We start from the raw sequence: 26,302 nt of genomic DNA on the forward strand, positions 1-26,302 counted from the left end.
TGAGGGGTCAGAGGTCAGATGCTCCTACCTGCAGTGCTTCGCCTCTCAGGGGGTGTGTGGGGCGTCCTGCTACCAACCTCAGAGACAGGTAACTGTCTTTACACATAGAATAAGTTGTTGCCCATATAATAACATAATAGTAGTAACATAGTAACTCCCTTCATGTACAGTACAAGTCAAAAGTTTCCACACTCATTCCAGGTTTCTTTTCTTAATTTTAAGAAAAGACTAGTTCTGGTTCTGGAGGAACAGGGAAACACAGGGCAGCCCATTTGTGTTCCACTCCAATACTAGCACAGCCAGTTGACTAGTTCTGGTTCTGGAGTAACAGGGAAACACAGGGCAGCCCATTTGTGTTCCACTCCAATACTAGCACAGCCAGTTGACTAGTTCTGGTTCTGGAGTAACAGGGAAACACAGGGCAGCCCATTTGTGTTCCACTCCAATACTAGCACAGCCAGTTGACTAGTTCTGGTTCTGGAGTAACAGGGAAACACAGGGCAGCCCATTTGTGTTCCACTCCAATACTAGCACAGCCAGTTGACTAGTTCTGGTTCTGGAGTAACAGGGAAACACAGGGCAGCCCATTTGTGTTCCACTCCAATACTAGCACAGCCAGTTGACTAGTTCTGGTTCTGGAGTAACAGGGAAACACAGGGCAGCCCATTTGTGTTCCACTCCAATACTAGCACAGCCAGTTGACTAGTTCTGGTTCTGGAGTAACAGGGAAACACAGGGCAGCCCATTTGTGTTCCACTCCAATACTAGCACAGCCAGTTGACTAGTTCTGGTTCTGGAGTAACAGGGAAACACAGGGCAGCCCATTTGTGTTCCACTCCAATACTAGCACAGCCAGTTGACTAGTTCTGGTTCTGGAGTAACAGGGAAACACAGGGCAGCCCATTTGTGTTCCACTCCAATACTAGCACAGCCAGTTGACTAGTTCTGGTTCTGGAGTAACAGGGAAACACAGGGCAGCCCATGTGTGTTCCACTCCAATACTAGCACAGCCAGTTGACTAGTTCTGGTTCTGGAGTAACAGGGAAACACAGGGCAGCCCATGTGTGTTCCACTCCAATACTAGCACAGCCAGTTGACTAGTTCAATTATTATCCTTTGGAGGAAAACATCATCATTCTGAACATTTTCTCAGAATCTTTCTACATAGAAGTACATCTCATGTAAGAGGCTAATAAGTATTATTTATATGGGGGGATGTAGGGATGTAACAAAACAATGCCCCCCTTGGTATTTGAGAAACGCTGGTGTAAAGCTCTCCTGCCGGAACACAACAGACACAGTCAGATGTTTGAAAAAGTTGTATTTATGCAGGGGACACCGCCTCCTCCCAGCGATTGTTTTCACTAAACAGATTAACTTGTCGTCTGACGATTGCTGCAATCCTCATGTCATTGAAAGCCGGCCAACTTGGCAAGCTACCCATACGCCATACGTCTGTCCCCTGAGCGCGGGAATCTTGCGACACACACACACACACACACACACACACACACACCAGGATGATGAAGACAAAAGAATCCAGGCGTACCCAAGGACACACACTTTATACCATAATACAGTCGAATCATTATAGAGGCACAGGCCTGTCTTGTAGAACAAGAGCAGTACACACAGCGGCCATTTTATATACTCTACCTGAACACAGGTGGAGGGAGCAGGGCATGTTGTACACAGCTAATTAACTCTCCCCCCCTCTCTCTGTGTCTATCTCTCTCTTCCCTCACCCCCTCTCTCTTTCTCTCTGAGTCCTCTGTCTCCCTCCCCCCCTCTCTCTCTCGCTCTCTTTAATTCTTCCATTGTGTGTGTGTGTTCTCCAGGTGTGTTGTGATGGTGTGGTCTACACCAGTAAACCTCTACACCTGTGCTGTGAGGGGCGTTACCTGCCCTCACCAAACTCCTCATACACTCTGTGCTGTGGTGGGAAGCTCCTCCCACCTCTCCCGGATCACCAATGCTGTGGAAGATACTACATTCCTGTGGCGACCGGTGAGTGCCCATAGTACATCATTTAGCAAAATCTATAGTTGTTCATGTTTTGCCTCACAAGAAAACCATATATACCGTTTCCATCTGTTTCAGTTTCACTTCTCTTCAAAATGTTTTGGGAAATAAACTGTTTACAGTGTTTGAAACTTAATCACAATGTTTTCTTACCTTACCAACAAAACAAACTTACAGATTACTGCTCCTCCTCCTCCTCCTCCTCCTCCTCCTCCTCCTCCTCCTCCTCCTCCTCCTCCTCCTCCTCCTCCTCCTCCTCCTCCTCCTCCTCCTCCCTCCTCCTCCTCCTCTCCCCCAGGTGAGGTGTGCTGTCTTGACCCGGGACAGGGACGTGTGTCGGTGGGGGTGGGTGACGCTTGCTGTGGGCGGGTGCCTTACTCCTCGTCAGGGGGGCAACTGTGCTGTGGAGGGCTGCTCCATGACGGCTACAGGTCCCAGTGCTGCGGCAGTACAGTCATAGAGGATTCCCTGGTCTGCTGTGGAGATGCAGAGAGAGGGATGCCATACACACCTTTAACAGGTGACAGATTTACACAAGCTACATCATACACACCTTTAACAGGTGACAGATTTACACAAGCTACTTCATACACACCTTTAACAGGTGACAGATTTACACAAGCTACTTCATACACACCTTTAACAGGTGACAGATTTACACAAGCTACGCCACATATTAAATACACAGGCTAGTCAAGAAAGAGCCGTCGATTTCCGACATTTGAAAAGGTCCTGAGGACGTTGATTTATGCCTTCATCAGCGCTCACCCTAAAACAGTTCACAGTTCTCAGTTCACAGTTCTCTAGCAAGTACTTGATGATACTTAATGGGCACAGCACATTCTTTTTTATTATAAACTGGGTGGTTCGAACTCTGAATGCTGATTGGTCGACAGCCATGGTATATCAGACCGTATACCACGAGTATGACAAAACATTTATTTTTTCTGTTCTAATTACATTGGTAACCAGTTTATAATAGTAGTAAGGAACTTCTGGGGTTTGTGGTATATGGCCAATTAACCACGGCTAAGGGCTGTGTCCAGACACTCCGCGTTGTGTCATGCGTAAGAACAGCCCTTAGCCGTGGTATATTGTCCATATACCACACCCTCTTGGAGCTAATTGCTTAATTAATTTGTTTTAAGCTTTCCCACAATCCATAGCCCTAACTTCAACCACTGGGGAATTAATACCTAAACTTAACCCTTTGAGTTGTTTCTGTATTAACCTAGTAACTACATGGAATTATCCCAGTAACCATGCAGAATTAACCCTGTAACTACATGGAATTATCCCAGTAACCATGCAGAATTAACCCTGTAACCACGCAGAATTAACCCTGTAACCACGCAGAATTAACCCTGTAACCATGCAGAATTAACCCTGTAACCACGCAGAATTAACCCTGTAACTACACAGAATTAACCCTGTAACCACGCAGAATTAACCCTGTAACTACACAGAATTAACCCTGTAACCACGCAGAATTAACCCTGTAACCACGCAGAATTAACCCTGTAACCATGCAGAATTAACCCTGTAATCACGCAGAATTAACCCTGTAACCACGCAGAATTAACCCTGTAACCACGCAGAATTAACCCTGTAATCACGCAGAATTAACCCTGTAACCACGCAGAATTAACCCTGTAACCATGCAGAATTAACCCTGTAACCACGCAGAATTAACCCTGTAACCACACAGAATTAACCCTGTAACCACGCAGAATTAACCCTGTAACTACGCAGAATTAACCCTGTAACCACACAGAATTAACCCTGTAACTACGCAGAATTAACCCTGTAACTACACAGAATTAACCCTGTAACCACGCAGAATTAACCCTGTAACCATGCAGAATTAACCCTGTAACCACGCAGAATTAACCCTGTAACCACGCAGAATTAACCCTGTAACCACGCAGAATTAGCCCTGTAACCACGCAGAATTAACCCTGTAACCACGCAGAATTAACCCTGTAACTACACAGAATTAACCCTGTAACCACGCAGAATTAACCCTGTAACTACACAGAATTAACCCTGTAACCACGCAGAATTAACCCTGTAACCACGCAGAATTAACCCTGTAACCACGCAGAATTAACCCTGTAACCACGCAGAATTAACCCTGTAACCACGCAGAATTAACCCTGTAACCACGCAGAATTAACCCTTTAACCACGCAGAATTATTGGATCAAAAATCGTCGTGCATCCAATTACGGCAAATTCCGAAGTGAAACTATGAAATCAGGTTGAAATACAACACACATACACACACCTATAACAGGTGAGAGATTTTCACAAGCTACGACACACAAACACACACAATACATGTCTGTCCTACCAACATCCACGTTACACTTCCCCAAAAAGTTTAGGCTGGGTCCTCAATGACTTTAGAATGACACTGGGAAGAGAGGTGGCAGATATAGGGGAGGAGAGTTGGAGAAAGAGGGGGAAGGGTGGAAGAGAGGGATTTGCTCTCTTTTGGGGTCGTCTCTCCCCTGTGGTGTCTCTGAGCACAGGCACCCAGGCACAGATGGGCAGGGGCGTGTGTGTGTGTGTGTGTGTGTGTGTGTGTGTGTGTGTGTGTGTGTGTGTGTGTGTGTGTGTGTGTGTGTGTGTGTGTGTGTGTGTGTGTGTGTGTGTGTGTGTGTGTGTGTGTGTGTGTGTGTGTGTGTGTGTGTGTGTGTGTGTGTTTGTGTGTTGTTTGTGTTTGTGTGGGGTGTCACACAGTGTCAGACATCTTTGTCACGGCAGATGATAGAGCGGGCAAGGGATGGCACTGGCGAGGGCACTGCCAAGCACTGCAGGAAACACACACACACAATTCACACACACATTCACACACAGCAGGGTACACTCTGCAGGAGTCAAAGTGCACACATTGCCAGACTTGGACACGGCACACTATTTATCACACAACATATAAACAAGGACCCCATAAGGATGTGTTGTATAGTGTCATTAGTCTCTCTCCTCACAAATGCTCTTTATATTGTACTGTACCATAAAGGACTCAGGGGTGCTCAAGTCCTTTCTGAACCAGGTAACAGGCGCGCTAAGTTAAACAATGAGGAAACCGTTTCACTAGATGTCCAATGGAATGTTTTGATTGCCTGTTTTCTGCCAAATGAACAGAATTCTCAACAGTGAAGACATATGCTGTGATCAATTCCTGAGTCACATATTGCAATATCTTACTTTAATACCCTCTTCCCCTCTCTTCCTCTCTTCCTTCCTGTATTCCATCTTTCATTCGCGTTATCTTGCTGGAGTGAGCATATGCTTCTCTCCTCCTCTTCCTCCTCTTCCTCCTCTTCCTTCTTCCGCTCTTCTCCTCCCTGCTCTCCCCTTCCTTCTCCTCCTCTTCCTCTTCTTCCACCACCTCTACTCCCCTTCCTTCCCCCCTTTCCTCTCCTCTCATCTCTCATTAGCGTTAGCTCTCACAGTGAGAACATATGGTATGATGGATAGTTGGGCTAGCTCGGTTAGCGATGCTAAAGGCCATTTGCCGGGTGCCTGCACTGTCGGAGGGCCCGGGGCCGCCGCTCCAGCCCTGACCTGAGCGTCTGCTGCTCCCTGCCAAACACACACACAGACACACACATACACACACAGACACACACACACACACGCACGCACACACACACACATGCACGCACGCACGCACGCACGCACGCACGCACGCACGCACACACACACACACACACACACACACACACACACACACACACACACACACACACACACACACACACACACACACACACACACACACACACACACACACACACACACACACACACACACACACAGCAACACTTATTATAGGACGGGCTACTTAACCTTGGCAACAACACTTTCAACGACACTCCGAAGGATTCGTCCTCAGCAGGACATAGCTGCTGAGAAGTTCATGTTCAGTTAACCTTCCCTACTTTTGGAAGTTTTACCAGAATTACTTGTTTGATCTGTTTGTGTGACTGTGGAAGAGAATAGTAAAGTGAGAGAGGACAAAGGCAGCTAATCCAAATGAATTTTAATCAAGAAAAGAAAGAAAGAAAGAAAATGAAAGAAAGAAAGAAATAGTGGGGGCTTAGGAAAGAGTAAAGAAAAAGATAGAGGTAGAGTGGAGAGTGATGGAGAGAGAGAGAGAGAGAGAGAGAGAGAGAGAGAGAGGGGGGAGAGGGATGGAGAGAGAGAGAGAGAGGAGGGGAGAGGGATGGAGAGAGAGAGAGAGAGAGAGAGAGAGGAGGGGAGAGGGATGGAGAGAGAGAGAGAGAGAGAGAGAGGAGGGGAGAGTGAGGGCTCCCTGTGTCCGTGTGAAGGGTGTCCTGCGGTGGCCAGCTGATAGGCGATAGAGGGTGATGTGATTATCAGGTCCCTGAAGTGCGATCTATCACACATTACACTCTGCTCTGTCAAGAACCATACACACCCTCCGCGGGGGAACAGCAATGCTGGGAGACAGGCTGTCTGTCGGCTCACACAAACACACACACACACATACAAATGTGTGTATCCTCGGAGCAGGGCTATTGAATTTGAGCCGGGGGAAAAAGGGAAATTAAAAAGGTGAAATAGAATAAAAGAGGAAAACAAAATGTGATCAGTTGAACCTGTTCAAGGTAATGTGATATAAACAGCCACATCAGCCATATATTTCATGTATTTATTTAACCTTTATTTAACCATTTAACCTTTATTTAACCAGTAAGTTAAGAAACTGCCCTCATGTTCAACAACTGCCTGTCCAAGATTCCAAAATACAGCAAGGAACACATAAACATGGATAACACGATAGTTGAAATACGTGAGTACAAGTATCATCCATACAAAAGCAGTAGCGTAGTGGGATTATACGACCTGGACTGACTGTGTGGTTATGAACTATAATTCACATACACTCTCCAGGTCACCCCCTCTATAAAACTCTACAGCAGGGTAGAGAGAAAGGTGAAAGGCAGAAAACCAACTCCAATCCCTGTTTTAATACTGTAGTTATCTTACATTAAAACAGATTTAGTGTAACAGCAGGTTGCAGTCGGGAGAATGACAGTAAACAGACGTTTAGTGTTTAAAAGACCACAATAATGCTGTAGTATATGTAATATTAGCCTATCCATTAGTTAGTGGGTTTGTTTGAGGATAAATAACTGTTGGTTCAGTCTTCAGTTTATGTTACATAAAAACGTTGATCCTTACTAACAGCAAGTTGGAGTGTTTGGGGTGACAGACTAATACAGTATCAGACTCCTCTCTTGAGCCACTTGATTTACTTTAGTTTGTTCTGTTGTTTGGAGGATGAAGATAGTTTAGTGGACACACGGCGGTTTGGCCTCCCAGAGCTCCTAACCCCTTATGAGTCACTGCCTTGCTGTGTGTGCCCCTCTATAACCCCCCCCCCCTTCTCACCCTTCCTTAAGTCGCTACTTCCCAGTGTGTGCGCTCCCCTAACTCTTCCCCCTCCGCCTGTGTGCTGTGTGCACCAGCCCAAACGTTCAAGGGCAATTCTGAATATCCCTTTTCACCGTTTAAGTGTTAAAAGCCTCTCGGTCCGGGGGTGTTATGTCAACGCGGCACCATCATCAGCCGGGTGATGGAAACGGCTGTGATGATGCTAAAAGAAAGGAGGGAAAAAAAACATAATAAGCAAATCTGTTTTTCAAGGACACCGTGACCATTTGCTGGAGGAAATTATCCCTGTAGTTAAGAGCTGAGCCTGACGAGATGAAGCTGGCTGGGTGTGTGAGGTGGTGATGCGCGTGCATTTTATGGTGTATTTGTGTGTGTGTGTGTGTGTGTGTGTGTGTGTGTGTGTGTGTGTGTGTGTGTGTGTGTGTGTGTGTGTGTGTGTGTGTGTGTGTGTGTGTGTGTGTGTGTGTGTGTGTGTGTGTGTGTGTGTGTGTGTGTGTGTGTGTGTGTGTGTGTGTGTGTGTGTGTGTGTGTCGCCATGCTTAATCATCCCTCACATGAATGTCCTCGCATTGTTCTGCCAAAGCTCTCACATCAGCACTGGGGACCAATCGACAGACGAACAGACAGTACGTCCTAAACAAGCGTCGTCTATCTGGAGTGTTTTAAAAGACGGAGTGGAGGCTGAACAGATGAAGACATTTCCTTTTAATGTGTTTCTGATGATGTCTTTTCTATTGATTTACCGTAATGGCCTTAACATCCTCCAGCCATTACATTAGCACCTAGCTGTTAGCTGCTAGCTGTTACCTGCTGTGTTGGAGGCCCAGGGTTAGAGTTGGGCTGTGGATTCAGTCAAACACTAATTACTAAGTAGTGGGGAAAGTGTAGGGAAAGCTCTGGAACTGAAGCAAAGGTTACTGAAATACATTACGAACACACTCTGAAACAAACAATTGCTCTAACAAACAGTAAACACACAAACACACTTTAGCAGATGGTTTGTAAGTGGTGGCTTGGTATAGGTTTCGAAAGCCTCATGAAGAAGGGCAGTGATTGGTAGATGGGTAACAATAACAAATCAGACATTAAATATCTCTTTAACCTTGCATGGTCAAGTTAATAATGATGCTGTGGATGATGTATTGAACCACCCAGACAGATGCAGTCGTCCTGAGCTGCAGAACAGGGTGGAAACTGCTTAGGGACGTGAACGTGAGGCCATTGGTGATTTTAAAACAGCTACAGAGTTCAATGTCTGTGATAGGAGAAAACTGAGGATGGATCAACAACATTGTAGTAACTTCACAATAATGACCTAATGACTTGTAATCTCATTAGTGGCCAACTGCATTGTTTGACATGATTTATAAAAAATATAAAAACACTTGTCTATATATAATGTCCCACAGTTGACAGTGGATATCAGAGCAGAACCTATACCATGAAGTCCAAGGAACTGTCCGTGGAGTCTGAGGGATCAATAGTGTCCACATCAACAACAAACTAACATGGTCCAAGCAGACTGTGACAGTCGTACATCACTGGGGCCAAGCTTCCTGCCATCCAGGACCTCTATACCAGTCAGTGTCAGAGGAAGGACCTAACAATTGTCAAAGACTCCAGCCACTCTAGTCATAGACTGTTCTCTCTGCTATCACACGGCAAGCGGTACCGGCGCGCCAAGTCTACGTCCAAGAGGCTTCTAAACAGATTCTACCCCTAAGCTATAAGACTCCTGAACATTTAGTCAAATGGCTACCCGGACTATTCACATTGCCCCCCTCTCCTCTCCACACCACTCTCTGTTGTCATCTATGCAAAGTCACTTTAATTAACTCTACCTACATGTACATACTACCTCAACTAACCGGTGCCTCTGCACATTGACTCTGTTCCGGCACACCCCTGTATATATATATATTTTTTACTGCTCCTCTTTATTTACTTGTTACTTTTATCTCTTATTCTTATCCGTTATTTTTTAAACTGCACTGTCGGTTAGGGACGTGAATGTAAGCATTTCACCTGTTGTATTCGGAGCATGTGACTAATAAAATTTGATTTGATCTCAGAGATAGAATTGTGATGAGACATACAGTGGGGGAAAAAAGTATTTAGTCAGCCACCAATTGTGCAAGTTCTCCCACTTAAAAAGATGAGAGGCCTGTAATTTTTATCATAAGTACACTTCAACTATGACAGACAAAATTAGAAAAAAAATCCAGAAAATCACATTGTAGGATTTTTAATGAATTTATTTGCAAATTATGGTGGAAAATAAGTATTTGGTCAATAACAAAAGTTTATGTCAATAATTTGTTATATACCCTTTGTTGGCAATGACAGAGGTCAAACATTTTCTGTAAGTCTTCACGAGATTTTCACACACTGTTTCTGGTATTTTGGCCCATTCCTCCATGCAGATCTCCTCTAGAGCAGTGATGTTTTGGGGCTGTTGCTGGGCAACACGGACTTTCAACTCCCTCCAAAGATTTTCTATGGGGTTGAGTTCCTGAGACTGGCTAGGCCACTCCAGGACCTTGAAATGCTTCTTACGAAGCCAGTCCTTCATTGCCCGGTCGGTGTGTGAACCTGATTCAGCCCACTGCAGTAAAAGGTTCATCCCATTTTGTACCACAGTAAAATGTAAAGAATTCCAAATGGGGTGTTTACCTTCTGTAGGCACTGTACACAAACACACACACTTGAGAGTGCATCTGTAAGGGGCGATCAATACAGTCTCATGTTCAGGGTCTTTTTACCTGTGCTTCACCTGCTTCCTCTCTCGCTCTCTTTCACACTCTCCCCATTTCTCCATCCCTCTCTCCATCGCTATCTCTATCACTCCCTCTATTAGAGAGAGGTTCAGATGTAGGATCTTCATTTGAGCCAGTTTGCTACAGCAGGAAAATAATGGACATTTTTTGTAGGGTTAATACATTTTTCTTTAAGGAAAGTCAAGTCTTAAATGTCATAGTGGATTACAAACTTATAAACTTTAGAAGCCTGTTTAAAACTAAAATACACTACAAGTTTGCGTTTCCTGTTGTGCTGGGGAATTCTCAGTATGAAAAGAGTGATCAAATGAAGATCCTACATCTGTATAAGCACATGGACAGGTGCCTGCTGTGTGTCTCTAGGGGATGGTCCTCGGGGACTGGTGTAAACTGCCGGCCCAGCTTTTCTGTCCTGTCACACACAAACACACTGTGTGAGAAAGTCAATTCAATCTGATTCCATCACAGCACACAGTGCATCCTCCCAGGAGGTGGTGTGTGTGGGGTTTGATGTGTGGCTTATCCACAGTCCCCCCGGTAATGCAGAGTACACAGGAATATGACTATAACAGTGAAACTCTCTGTTATTGAATACCGTTACCAGTGCTATTCCTGGATCGTAAAGAGTGCTTGTTCTGTGCTGTGTCTGTGACTTTGAAAGTGTGTGTGTGTGTGTGTGTGTGTGTGTGTGTGTGTGTGTGTGTGTGTGTGTGTGTGTGTGTGTGTGTGTGTGTGTGTGTGTGTGTGTGTGTGTGTGTGTGTGTGTGTGTGTGTGTGTGTCGCCATGCTTGTGTGTGTGTCACCATGCTTGTGTGTGGACCTGTATGCATGTGTATAAAGTTAAACGGGGCCTAATATATTCAGGTATTTAAAAGTGTTTTGTTTGTTTTAAGTTGGGGTTTAGTAGCCGAAAGGCTAGCGTAATCCACGACACACATTTTTATCAGTTGTTCATTGCAGGCTAAATATTTACTTCTCATTAAGTGAATGAACCTTAATTCACACTGCCTAAGCACCTTCTGTCGGCACGAGTCCCCTGCGCTCTAATGAATGTATGCAAATCCATCATCAATCTGAAGATTAGCTACAGCGCTGTGCTGTGCAATGCTGTGTGCGTGTGTGTGTGTGTGTCTATGTGTGTGTCTGTCTGTGTGTGTGTGTGTGTGTGTGTGTGTGTGTGTGTGTGTGTGTGTGTGTGTGTGTGTGTGTGTGTGTGTGTGTGTGTGTGTGTGTGTGTGTGTGTGTGTGTGTGTGTGTGTGTGTGTGTGTGTGTGTGTGTGTGTGTGTGTGTGTGTGTGTACAGAGAGATTGTGTTTCTGTTGAAATACTGATATGAAAATAACTGAAGTTTAGCTTTAGAGGAGATGTCAGACTAGAGTACCTCTCTCTCGCTCTCTCTCTCTCTCTCTCTCTCTCTCTCTCTCTCTGTTGGAAGGTGAAAGGGATGGAAAGAGGATGGGGGGAAGTGGAAGAGGAGACAGGGGAGGTAGGAAAGGACAGATGGATGGAGGGGTTTTGAACAGTCACTGTAAGCATCATTATTACTTTATTATTTCTCTATGTTCTCTCTGTATTGCTGGGAAGGGCCCGTGACTAAGCATTTCACTGTTAGTCTGCACCTGTTGTTTTACCAAGCATGTGACCAATACAATTACATTTGATTTGACCAGGTCACAGTATCAAAGTTCACATTTCCCTGAGGAAGGAATGTGAAGAGGAAGGGAGGGAGGTGGTAAAGATGATTAAACACCCTGTAAATAGCGGTGGGCATCCGGAAGGGAAGTGGAAGAGAAGATAGGACAGGGACGTGTGTGTGTGTGTTGTGTGTTTGCATGTGTGCGTGTGTGCGTGTGTGTGTGAGGGTTGCTGCTGCTGGAGAGGAGAGGAGAAAGCTATTTTGGAAAACTGTTGAGCTGTTTATTTGCAAGTCAATGAAGCTGAAGTGATGCGCCCTGGGAATCGCCACCGAGCCCCGCTCCGCAACAGCTGCCGTCCCTAAGTGAGTTAGCGCGCGTCAGACATCTTTATGTCACAACGGCCCGTGATTTATGCCGCATCGCTCGTCGGAGCCACAGAGCCTGCACGCGGCAGCAAGAGAGAATCAGCTGAAGCCATCCGTTTGGCGGCTGAGTGAAAAGAGCGTGTGGATTAATGGCTCTGTCAGAGTTTATATGCGCAAAGAACGAACACTGATTAGATTATTAAGCAATTAGCCATTTATCACCGTGGAACTAGGTAGCCGGGTAATTAAAGTTGTGGTGGTTTACCCACGGAAAGAACGTACCACTCACACAATATTACAGTCACTACCACAGATATCTGGAACTATAGGAAGAACACAGGACTCACACACTGTTACAGTCACTACCACAGAGATCTGGAACTATAGGAAGAACACAGGACTCACACAATATTACAGTCACTACCACAGAGATCTGGAACTATAGGAAGAACACAGGACTCACACACTGTTACAGTCACTACCACAGATATCTGGAACTATAGGAAGAACACAGGACTCACACACTGTTACAGTCACTACCACAGAGATCTGGAACTATAGGAAGAACACAGGACTCACACACTGTTACAGTCACTACCACAGATATCTGGAACTATAGGAAGAACACAGGACTCACACACTGTTACAGTCACTACCACAGAGATCTGGAACTATAGGAAGAACACAGGACTCACACACTGTTACAGTCACTACCACAGATATCTGGAACTATAGGAAGAACACAGGACTCACACACTGTTACAGTCACTACCACAGAGATCTGGAACTATAGGAAGAACACAGGACTCACACACTGTTACAGTCACTACCACAGAGATCTGGAACTATAGGAAGAACACAGGACTCACACACTGTTAGTCACTACCACAGATATCTGGAACTATAGGAAGAACACAGGACTCACACACTGTTACAGTCACTACCACAGAGATCTGGAACTATAGGAAGAACACAGGACTCACACACTGTTACAGTCACTACCACAGAGATCTGGAACTATAGGAAGAACACAGGACTCACACACTGTTACAGTCACTACCACAGAGATCTGGAACTATAGGAAGAACACAGGACTCACACACTGTTACAGTCACTACCACAGAGATCTGGAACTATAGGAAGAACACAGGACTCACACACTGTTACAGTCACTAACACAGAGATCTGGAACTATAGGAAGAACACAGGACTCACACACTGTTACAGTCATTACCACTAACGAGACATGGTGTGATGAAGGAAACATACAGGAACTCAAATCGTTCTGTTCACCTGATTTAGAATTCCTCACAATCAAATGTAGACCGCATTATCTTCCAAGAGAATTCTCTTCGATTATAATCACAGCCGTATATATACCCCCCCAAGCAGACACATCGATGGCTCTGAACGAACTTTATTTAACTCTTTGCAAACTGGAAACCATTTATCCAGAGGCTGCATTCATTGTAGCTGGGGATTTTAACAAAGCTAATCTGAAAACAAGACTCCCTAAATTTTATCAGCATATCGATTGCGCAACCAGGGGTGGTAAAACCCTGGATCATTGTTACTCTAACTTCCGCGACGCATATAAGGCCCTGCCCCGCCCCCCTTTCGGAAAAGCTGACCACGACTCCATTTTGTTGATCCCTGCCTACAGGCAGAAACTCAAACAAGAGGCTCCCACGCTGAGGTCTGTCCAACGCTGGTCAGACCAAGCTGACTCCACACTCCAAGACTGCTTCCATCACGTGGACTGGGACATGTTTCGTATTGCGTCAGATAAAAATATTGACGAATACGCTGATTCGGTGTGCGAGTTCATTAGAACGTGCGTCGAAGATGTCGTTCCCATAGCAACGATAAAAACATTCCCTAACCAGAAACCGTGGATTGATGGCAGCATTTGCGTGAAACTGAAAGCGCGAACCACTGCTTTTAATCAGGGCAAGGTGTCTGGCAACATGACTGAATACAAACAGTGCAGCTATTCCCTCCGCAGGGCTATTAAACAAGCGAAGCGTCAGTACAGAGACAAAGTGGAATCTCAATTCAACAGCTCAGACACAAGAGGCATGTGGCAGGGTCTACAGTCAATCACGGACTACAAGAAGATACCCAGCCCAGTCACGGACCAGGATGTCTTGCTCCCAGGCAGACTAAATAACTTTTTTGCCCGCTTTGAGGACAATACAGTGCCACTGACACGGCCTGCAACGAAAACATGCGGTCTCTCCTTCACTGCAGCCGAGGTGAGTAAGACATTTAAACGTGTTAACCCTCGCAAGGCTGCAGGCCCAGACGGCATCCCCAGCCGCGCCCTCAGAGCATGCGCAGACCAGCTGGCCGGTGTGTTTACGGACATATTCAATCAATCCCTATACCAGTCTGCTGTTCCCACATGCTTCAAGAGGGCCACCATTGTTCCTGTTCACAAGAAAGCTAAGGTAACTGAGCTAAACGACTACCGCCCCGTAGCACTCACTTCCGTCATCATGAAGTGCTTTGAGAGACTAGTCAAGGACCATATCACCACCACCCTACCTGACACCCTAGACCCACTCCAATTTGCTTACCGCCCAAATAGGTCCACAGACGATGCAATCTCAACCACACTGCACACTGCCCTAACCCACCTGGACAAGAGGAATACCTATGTGAGAATGCTGTTCATCGACTACAGCTCGGCATTCAACACCATAGTACCCTCCAAGCTCGTCATCAAGCTCGAGACCCTGGGTCTCGACCCCGCCCTGTGCAACTGGGTACTGGACTTCCTGACGGGCCGCCCCCAGGTGGTGAGGGTAGGCAACAACATCTCCTCCCCGCTGATCCTCAACACGGGGCCCCACAAGGGTGCGTTCTGAGCCCTCTCCTGTACTCCCTGTTCACCCACGACTGCGTGGCCACGCACGCCTCCAACTCAATCATCAAGTTTGCGGACGACACAACAGTGGTAGGCTTGATTACCAACAACTACGAGACGGCCTACAGGGAGGAGGTGAGGGCCCTCGGAGTGTGGTGTCAGGAAAATAACCTCACACTCAACGTCAACAAAACTAAGGAGATGACTGTGGACTTCAGGAAACAGCAGAGGGAACACCCCCCTGTCCACATCGATGGAACAGTAGTGGAGAGGGTAGCAAGTTTTAAGTTCCTCGGCATACACATCACAGACAAACTGAATTGGTCCACTCACACTGACAGCGTCGTGAAGAAGGCGCAGCAGCGCCTCTTCAACCTCAGGAGGCTGAAGAAATTCGGCTTGTCACCAAAAGCACTCACAAACCTCTACAGATGCACAATCGAGAGCATCCTGGCGGGCTGTATCACCGCCTGGTACGGCAACTGCTCCGCCCTCAACCGTAAGGCTCTCCAGAGGGTAGTGAGGTCTGCACAACGCATCACCGGGGGCAAACTACCTGCCCTCCAGGACACCTACACCACCCGATGTTACAGGAAGGCCATAAAGATCATCAAGGACATCAACCACCCGAACCACTGCCTGTTCACCCCGCTATCATCCAGAAGGCGAGGTCAGTACAAGTGCATCAAAGCTGGGACCGAGAGACTGAAAAACAGCTTCTATCTCAAGGCCATCAGACTGTTAAACAGCCACCACTAACATTGAGTGGCTGCTGCCAACACACTGTCATTGACACTGACCCAACTCCAGCAACTTTAATAATGGGAATTGATGGGAAATTATGTATATATATCACTAGCCACTTTAAACAATGCTACCTTATATAATGTTACTTACCCTACATTATTTATCTCATATGCATACGTATATACTGTACTCTACATCATCGACTGCATCTTTATGTAATACATGTATCACTAGCCACTTTAACTATGCCACTTTGTTTACTTTGTCTACATACTCATCTCATATGTATATACTGTACTCGATACCATCTACTGTATGCTGCTCTGTACCATCACTCATTCATATATCCTTATGTACATATTCTTTATCCCCTTACACTGTGTATAAGACAGTAGTTTTGGAATTGTTAGTTAGATTACTTGTTGGTTATCACTGCATTGTCGGAACTAGTAGCACAAGCATTTCGCTACACTCGCATTAACATCTGCTAACCATGTGTATGTGACAAATAAAATTTGATTTGATCAAATCAAATGTATTTATATAGCCCTTCGTACATCAGCTGATATCTCAAAGTGCTGTACAGAAACCCAGCCTAAAACCCCAAACAGCAAGCAATGCAGGTGTAGAAGCACGGTGGCTAGGAAAAACTCCCTAGAAAGGCCAAATCCTAGGGAGGAACCAGGCTATGTGGGGTGGCCAGTCCTCTTCGGGCTGTGCCGGGTGGAGATTATAACAGAACATGGCCAAGATGTTCAAATGTTCATAAATGACCAGCATGGTCGAATAAAAGTAAGGCAGAACAGTTGAAACTGGAGCAGCAGCATGGCCAGGTGGACTGGGGACAGCAAGGAGTCATCATGTCAGGTAGTCCTGGGGCATGGTCCTCTAATTCTCAGGTCCTCCGAGAGAGAGAGAGAAAGAAAGAAGGAGAGAATTAGAGAACGCACACTTAGATTCACACAGGACACCGAATAGGACAGGAGAAGTACTCCAGATATAACAAACTGACCCTAGCCCCCCGACACAAACTACTGCAGCATAAATACTGGAGGCTGAGACAGGAGGGGTCAGGAGACTCTGTGGCCCCATCCGAGGACACCCCCGGACAGGGCCAAACAGGAAGGATATAACCCCACCCACTTTGCCAAAGCACAGCCCCCACACCACTAGAGGGATATCTTCAACAACCAACCTACCATCCTGAGACAAGGCTGAGTATAGCCCACAAAGATCTCCGCCACGGCACAACCCAAGGGGGATGCGCCAACCCAGACAGGATGACCACAACAGTGAATCAAGCCACTCAGGTGACGCTCCCCCTCCAGGGACGGCATGAGAGAGCCCCAGTAAGCCAGTGACTCAGCCCCTGTGATAGGGTTCGAGGCAGAGAATCCCAGTGGAAAGAGGGGAACCGGCCAGGCAGAGACAGCAAGGGCGGTTCGTTGCTCCAGAGCCTTTCCATTCACCTTCCCACTCCTGGGCCAGACTACATTCAATCATATGACCCACTGAAGAGATGAGTCTTCAGTATAGACTTAAAGGTTGAGACCGAGTTTGCGTCTCTGACATGGGTAGGCAGACCGTTCCATAAAAATGGAGCTCTATAGGAGAAAGCCCTGCCTCCAGCTGTTTGCTTAGAAATTCTAGGGACAATTAGGAGGCCTGCGTCTTGTGACCGTAGCGTACGTGTAGGTATGTAAGGCAGGACCAAATCAGAGAGATAGGTAGGAGCAAGCCCATGTAATGCTTTGTAGGTTAGCAGTAAAACCTTGAAATCAGCCCTTGCTTTGACAGGAAGCCAGTGTAGAGAGGCTAGCACTGGATTAATATGATCAAATTTTTTGGTTCTAGTCAGGATTCTAGCAGCCGTATTTAGCACTAACTGAAGTTTATTTAGTGCTTTATCCGGGTAGCCGGAAAGTAGAGCATTGCAGTAGTCTAACCTAGAAGTGACAAAAGCATGCATCATTTTTGGACAGAAAGTTTCTGATTTTTGCAATATTACGTAGATGGAAAAAAAGCTGTCCTCGAAATGGTCTTGATATGTTCTTCAAAAGAGAGATCAGGGTCCAAAGTAACTCTGAGGTCCTTCACAGTTTTATTTGCGACGACTGTACAACCATTAAGATTAATTGTCAGATTCAACAGAAGATCTCTTTGTTTCTTGGGACCTAGAACAAGCATCTCTGTTTTGTCCGAGTTTAATAGTAGAAAGTTTGCAGCCATCCACTTCCTTATGTCTGAAACACATGCTTCTAGCGAGGGCAATTTTGGAGCTTCACCATGTTTCATTGAAATGTACAGCTGTGTGTTATCCGCATAGCAGTGAAAGTTAACATTATGTTTTCGAATAACATCCCCAAGAGGTAAAATATATAGTGAAAACAATAGTGGTCCTAAAACGGAACCTTGAGGAACACCCAAATTTACAGTTGATTTGTCAGAGGACAAACCATTCACAGAGAAAAACTGATATCTTTCCGAAAGATAAGATCTAAACCAGGCCAGAACATGTCCGTGTAGACCAATTTGGGTTTCCAATCTATCCAAAAGAATGTGGTGATCGATGGTATCAAAAGCAGCACTAAGGTCCAGGAGCACGAGGACAGATGCAGAGCCTCGGTCCGATGCCATTAAAATGTCATTTACCACCTTCACAAGTGCCGTCTCAGTGCTATGATGGGGTCTAAAACCAGACTGAAGCATTTCGTATACATTGTTTGTCTTCAGGAAGGCAGTGAGTTGCTGCGCAACAGCCTTCTCTAAAATTTTTGAGAGGAATGGAAGATTCGATATAGGCCTGGAACTATAGGAAGAACACAGGACTCACACACTGTTACAGTCACTTCAGAGGTCTAGAACTGCAATATAAAGGGGTTCTGTGCTCTGTCAGTTGCTACAGAGGTATGGAACTAATATAGACGGTTCTGTGTTCTGTTAGAACCACGACAGGTTTTATGACTAGTGCAGTAGTAGTTATGTTAGTATAACTAGAGGACATTAGGACAGTACAGTAGTAGTTATGTCAGTATAACTAGAGGACATTAGCTCAGTACAGTAGTAGTTATGTCAGTATAACTAGAGGACATTAGGACAGTACAGTAGTAGTTATGTCAGTATAACTAGAGGACATTAGGACAGTGCAGTAGTAGTTATGTCAGTATAACTAGAGGACATTAGGACAGTACAGTAGTAGTTATGTCAGTATAACTAGAGGACATTAGGACAGTACAGTAGTAGTTATGTTAGTATAACTAGAGGACATTAGGACAGTACAGTAGTAGTTATGTCAGTATAACTAGAGGACATTAGGACAGTACAGTAGTAGTTATGTCAGTATAACTAGAGGACATTAGGACAGTACAGTAGTAGTTATGTCAGTATGACTAGAGGACATTAGCTCAGTACAGTAGTAGTTATGTCAGTATAACTAGAGGACATTAGGACAGTACAGTAGTAGTTATGTCAGTATAACTAGAGGACATTAGGACAGTACAGTAGTAGTTATGTTAGTATAACTAGAGGACATTAGGACAGTGCAGTAGTAGTTATGTCAGTATAACTAGAGGACATTAGCTCAGTACAGTAGTAGTTATGTTAGTATAACTAGAGGACATTAGGACAGTACAGTAGTAGTTATGTCAGTATAACTAGAGGACATTAGGACAGTACAGTAGTAGTTATGTTAGTATAACTAGAGGACATTAGGACAGTACAGTAGTAGTTATGTCAGTATAACTAGAGGACATTAGCTCAGTACAGTAGTAGTTATGTCAGTATAACTAGAGGACATTAGCTCAGTACAGTAGTAGTTATGTCAGTATAACTAGAGGACATTAGCTCAGTACAGTAGTAGTTATGTCAGTATAACTAGAGGACATTAGCTCAGTACAGTAGTAGTTATGTCAGTATAACTAGAGGACATTAGCTCAGTACAGTAGTAGTTATGTTAGTATAACTAGAGGACATTAGGACAGTACAGTAGTAGTTATGTCAGTATAACTAGAGGACATTAGCTCAGTACAGTAGTAGTTATGTCAGTATAACTAGAGGACATTAGGACAGTAAAGTAGTAGTTATGTCAGTATAACTAGAGGACATTAGCTCAGTACAGTAGTAGTTATGTTAGTATAACTAGAGGACATTAGCTCAGTACAGTAGTAGTTATGTCAGTATAACTAGAGGACATTAGGACAGTACAGTAGTAGTTATGGCTGTATGACTAGAGGACATTAGGACAGTACAGTAGTAGTTATGGCTGTATGACTAGAGGACATTAGGACAGTACAGTAGTAGTTATGTTAGTATAACTAGAGGACATTAGGACAGTACAGTAGTAGTTATGGCTGTATGACTAGAGGACATTAGGACAGTACAGTAGTAGTTATGTTAGTATAACTAGAGGACATTAGGACAGTACAGTAGTAGTTATGTTAGTATAACTAGAGGACATTAGGACAGTACAGTAGTAGTTATGGCTGTATGACTAGAGGACATTAGGACAGTACAGTAGTAGTTATGTTAGTATAACTAGAGGACATTAGGACAGTACAGTAGTAGTTATGGCTGTATAACTAGAGGACATTAGGACAGTACAGTAGTAGTTATGGCTATATGACTAGAGGACATTAGGACAGTACAGTAGTAGTCATGGCTATATGACTAGAAGACATTAGGACAATACAGTAGTAGTTATGTCAGTATAACTAGAGGACATTAGGACAGTACAGTAGTAGTCATGGCTATATGACTAGAGGACATTAGGACAGTAAAGTAGTAGTTATGTCAGTATAACTAGAGGACATTAGGACAGTACAGTAGTAGTCATGGCTATATGACTAGAAGACATTAGGACAGTACAGTAGTAGTTATGTCAGTATAACTAGAGGACATTAGGACAGTACAGTAGTAGTCATGGCTATATGACTAGAAGACATTAGGACAGTACAGTAGTAGTCATGGCTATATGACTAGAAGACATTAGGACAGTACAGTAGTAGTTATGGCTATATGACTAGAAGACATTAGGACAGTACAGTAGTAGTTATGGCTATATGACTAGAGGACATTAGGACAATACAGTAGTAGTTATGTTAGTATAACTAGAGGACATTAGGACAGTACAGTAGTAGTTATGTTAGTATAACTAGAGGACATTAGACTAGAGTAGACATTAGAGGACATTAGGACAGTACAGTAGTAGTTATGGCTATATGACTAGAGGACATTAGGACAATACAGTAGTAGTTATGTCTATATGACTAGAGGTCATTAGCTAGTCATGCTTGAGAGTGACAGATGAAGACGAGCAGCGAGCAGAGAAAGGCTTTGTTCTTCCCTCCTTTAGAACATTTTGAGATGAACAGAAGCCATTTTTCCATTTTAACCATGATAGTCAAGGTTAGGGTGTCATGGCAGAGAGACATCACACGTCTTTGTCACAGATACCAGCTCGGGATACAGGCGTATCCCTCCCCCACACTTTAACATTCGACATGCGGCAGCAATGGGGAATAATATTATAGCGGAAAACATCTTTAATGTCCTACGTCATTCACGATATCCGTTTAATTCTCCGTGTATGTTGTCACCCGTCCTTGGTGGAGATCCCATATCTGTTAATTTAACCTTTCTTTGTGTAGAGGTGTGTGTCTCTGCTCGCTGTGGTGGAGTCATGTCAGGTGGAGGGTCCATGCTGGTCCAGTCAAACTGCATTAGAAGCACTGCCATTAGAGAGAGGGAGGGGGAGGGAGGGAGGGAGGGAGGGAGGGAGGGAGGGAGGGAGGGAGGGAGGGAGGGAGGGAGGGAGGGAGGGAGGGAGGGAGGGAGGGAGCGAAACAAAGATAGAATGTGAGCGAGGCAGGGAGGAAGAGAAAAGGAGAGAAAGCTAGGGAGAAATAGGAAGAAGAATAGAGGGATGAAGAGTGTAAGAGAGATGAGATGAGGCTGACGGACAATGAGCAGAGCGAGGGTTGATGGGTAATGGCGGTGGACGTGTGGCAGCAGGCAGGCTCAGCAACACGCAAACTACACAAATGACGTACACAACGCACGTGTCACAGTTTTGACAACACATTTCAGGGAGTCCCAGGGAGGATGTCTACTGCCACAGAAAGTTAGATACACTGGGATACACACACACAGTCACGCACAGACACACATGCACAGACACATAGACAGACACACACACAGAAGAAGACACTTTATTTTGATTTGGTTAAGATGGTTAGTTTCAGTGTCAGTCTGATACTGAGTCCTTTTTTCACACATTTGAACTAACGCTTCACTGATTGTGTGTGTGTGTGTGTGTGTGTGTGTGTGTGTGTGTGTGTGTGTGTGTGTGTGTGTGTGTGTGTGTGTGTGTGTGTGTGTGTGTGTGTGTGTGTGTGTGTGTGTGTGTGTGTGTGTGTGTGTGTGTGTGTGTGTGTGTGTGTGTGTACCCCAAGGTCTGTCCTGCTGTGGGGAGGACTATTTGAACTCCTCCACATCGCTCTGCTGTGTTGGCCATGATGGTTTTCCTAGAATGCATCCTGCTGGTAACGGAACGGTTCATCTGCAGTGCTGCGGGTCAGAGGTCATCAACCAGGAAGAGGAGTGCTGTAACGGAGTGGGCTACAACCCCCACAGACATGTGTGTGCTGACAGAGTGTCATCTGGACTAGTGAATGAGGTAAGGAGGCAGAGTCATCTTTCTATGACTCTGTGTAGGGAGTGGGGAGGTTGTATCTGTAGTAGTGTACATACTATACTGTATGTGTCTCTACCTGACTTCTAGAAATAGTTTGGCATTTAGTGTTTTATCAATCATTATTCATGTAATCATTATTCATGTAATCAATATAAATACAAAAGTATGTGAACACCCCTTCAAATGAGGGGATTTGGCTATTTCAGCCTCACACGTTGCTGACAGATGTGGAAAATCGAGCACACAGCCATGCAATCTCCATAGATAAACATTGGCAGTAGAATGGCCTTACTGAAGAGCTCAGTGACTTTCAACGTAGCAACGTCATAGGATGTCACCTTTCCAACAAGTCCAACAAGCCCTGCTGGAGTGAGTGGTGTGAAGCTCGCCGCTATTGGACTCTGGAGCAGTGGAAACACTGTCTCTGGAGTGATGAGTCACGCTTCACTATCTGGCAGTCTTACGGACGAATCTGGATTTGGCGGATGCCAGGAGAACTCTACCTGCCCATCTGTATAGTGCCAACTGTAAAGTTTGTAAAGTTTGGTGGAGGAAGAATAATAAATCTTAACGCTAGAGTTTACAATGACCGTTTACAATGACATTATATATGATTCTGTACTTCCAACTTTGTGGCAACAGTTTGGGGAAGGCCCTTTCCTGTTTCAGCATGAAAATGCCCCCGTGTACAAAGCGAGTCATGATCGGTGTGGAAGAACTTGACTGGCCTGCACAGAGTCCTGACCTCAACCCCATCTATCACCTTTGGGATGAATTGGAACGCCGACTGCGTGACAGGCCTAATCATCCAACATCAGTGCCCGACCTCACTAATGCTCTTGCAGCCAGTCCCCAGATCAATGTTCCAACATCTAGTGGAAAGCCTGTTATAGCAGATAAGGGGGGACCAACTTCATATTAATGCCCATGATTTTGGAATGAGATGTTCGATGAGCAGGTGTCCACATACCTTTGGTCATGTAGTGTATATTGGACTGTGTCGTAGCCATGTGGGATGACAGCAGGTCTGAATGTATATCTATATCTATATATCTGAACACACACACACTCCTCAGGAGTCAGGGACCTGAGCCATATCCCATTTATCAGTTGCTCCCAGGCTGTGATAGTGTGTTCCTATCCCAGCATGAGAGCAAGAAAGGTAAGAGGAGAAGAAGAGAGAGAGAGGAGAGTACTGGGGAGGAACTGTCATTATCTTCTAATGATGTCATTAAGGCAGCAGCCGTGCTACACACACACACGTTCACATACATGTTCACACACATGGCTTCCTGAAGAAACCAACTGGTATATACAGTGCCATGCGAAAGTATTCGGCCCCCTTGAACTTTGCGACCTTTTGCCACATTTCAGGCTTCAAAAATAAAGATATAAAACTGTATTTTTTTGTGAAGAATCAACAACAAGTGGGACACAATCATGAAGTGGAACGACATTTATTGGATATTTCAAACTTTTTTAACAAATCAAAAACTGAAAAATTGGGCGTGCAAAATTATTCAGCCCCCTTAAGTTAATACTTTGTAGCGCCACCACTCCCTCTTAAACCTACTAACATCCTCTCCATCCCTCAGGTGAACCTCCTGTAAAAAACAGAAAATCAAACCCCACACCCTCCAAATAACTAAAAACCGCCCTCCTCTTAACAAAATCCCTTAAACCCCTTACATTTAAACTAACAAAAGTAAAATTAGACCCCATGAAAAAATAAAAACATGTAATACACTCAAATTCTAAACCCAGACAGAAAAAAAAACAGGAGACTCACCCAATGCTCCCCTGCTCCATATCTACCAGTGAGAACACCATCCGTACTCCCGACATCCCCCCCTCTTCCTCCATCTCACCAACCCAGGATGCAGGAATAGTGTTTGGCTCCGGGGTGCCCTGCACCCTGGGTCTACCCCCACACTCCTCCCCCTCCCCAGTGCTGCAGCTGGTTTGGAAAAAAAAATCGGGGAGGCTGAGTCCCCAAACAAAAAACTCCCCACCTCCTCCTGTACCCAGTCCTGAGTCTTGTTAGGTGTGTCCCCACCCAACAGAAGTTGAGGGCCTGGGGAAACCAGCAGCAACCCAGAGGTTTCTCCCACCCCCATCACTCTCTTGGCCATCCCTTCCCTCTCACTGTCGGCCAATCGCACCCTCCTCTTCATTCTCTTCTTTGGTGATGGCGGCAGTGGAGAGATACCACCCTCCCCCGCCAGCTCCTCCACCATACCCCTCATCTCTTCCACCAGGGCACTTTCCCCCCAGTCCACTTACTCTTCCACCGTCTCCTTCTCCACCACTCCTCCCTCGCTTTCTTCTCTCTCATGCTCCTCCACCCGGTTGCCTTCTTCCGCCGCTTTTCCTGGTTCTCCTACTCCCGTGCCTTCCGTTTCCTTCTCTCTTCCATCCGCCGCTTCTTGCTCCTCCTCCTTCCTTGCGGCCTTCCCCTCTGGACCTGTACTCTGGTCATGAGGCGTGCTTCCTTCCCCTCCTCTTCTTCCCCCATCCCCCGCTCCTGCTCCCCCCCCAGCCGCAGACGCATATGACCTCTGACGGGCCGAGCACCCCCGCCACAGGTGTGCTGATGAGCCACACCCATGGCACGTCTTAGGCTTGTCACAATCCCTCGCCTCGTGTTCATCAGATCCACAAAATCTGCATTTTCTTGTGCTGCATGAGGCGAATATGTGTCCGTAGGCCATACAGCGCCTGCAAAATGGGGGCTGACGTGCATAAAACAACGTCCCCCTGTCAGCCCCTAGGGAGAACATAGCAGGAGGATGGAGGTAGCCAACATGTCCCCTTAGGTCCTCTCTGAGGAGGGCCTGGAAGCCTCTCCTCCCATTCCAAAACCCAAGGGAGTCTTTGAGGTGCCTTGCTGAGGAGACGTTATCCATGTATCTCCCCAGAAAAGCCCTCACCTCTTCGTCCTTAACGTATGGGTTGTAAATGTTGACAGTTACAATCCTAAAGTTATTCTTCGCCAGGCTTGTTATTTCATAGTGGAACATCGGCCTCTCACCTCCCACTGCTCTTGCCCTTCTCAGGATATCATCGTGTTTTTCCTCTGTATATAGTGCCACGTCGTATGCTCGCTCCAACGAGTTGCCTTGGAAAAAAAACACGTCCTTCACCGTCAGCTTTAGAATCCCCATCAATATTATCCTTCCAAAAGTTTCCCGTCCAAAAGGCTCCAACTCCTTTTCCTTCCAAGCAGACCGAATCGTGTTGGCCAGCCCAATCCCAGGGACCGACCGTGTTGATAGATTTTGCACCATCTCCGCAAGGAGAATGGCGCTCGTTCTCTTCTCTTCTCTTCCAAAACAAGGAAAAAAGAAAAACCAAAGTGACTGAGCCTATTCTGGTGCAAACTAACACAGAGACAGGAACAATCACCCACAAACACACAGTGAAACCCAGGCTACCTAAATATGGTTCCCGATCAGAGACAACGAGAATCACCTGACTCTGATTGAGAACCGCCTCAGGCAGCCATAGACTATGCTAGACAACCCTACTCAACCACAATCCCAATACCTACTAAACCCCAATACAAAAACCCACCAAAAGAAACCCATGTCACACCCTGGCCTGACCAAATAAATAAAGAAAACACAAAATACTAAGACCAAGGCGTGACAATACCATGGCTTAGTTACGGTTAATGGTAACAGACAGAAACACACATACTGTATATACAGTCATATGAATACTAGACACAGTGAAATACAAATATGGATCAGAAGTCCCCACATG

The 26,302-nt window shown here is 45.5% G+C and overlaps 1 protein-coding gene across 1 annotated transcript in view; it reads left to right on the plus strand.

Moving 5' to 3' along the window:
• The window catches only part of LOC124001293 (usherin-like), a 471,917-nt gene that overhangs the window by 333,343 nt on the left and 112,272 nt on the right, over positions 1-26,302 (plus strand). Inside the window, 4 exon segments of the mRNA XM_046307964.1 lie at positions 1-88; positions 1,839-2,007; positions 2,321-2,542; positions 22,296-22,519. The exon segment at positions 1-88 is cut by the window's left edge and continues 126 nt beyond it. Coding sequence (XP_046163920.1) covers positions 1-88; positions 1,839-2,007; positions 2,321-2,542; positions 22,296-22,519 — 703 coding nt within the window.

This window comes from Oncorhynchus gorbuscha, linkage group LG17, assembly GCF_021184085.1.
Source record: "Oncorhynchus gorbuscha isolate QuinsamMale2020 ecotype Even-year linkage group LG17, OgorEven_v1.0, whole genome shotgun sequence".
Lineage (NCBI taxonomy): Eukaryota > Metazoa > Chordata > Actinopteri > Salmoniformes > Salmonidae > Oncorhynchus > Oncorhynchus gorbuscha.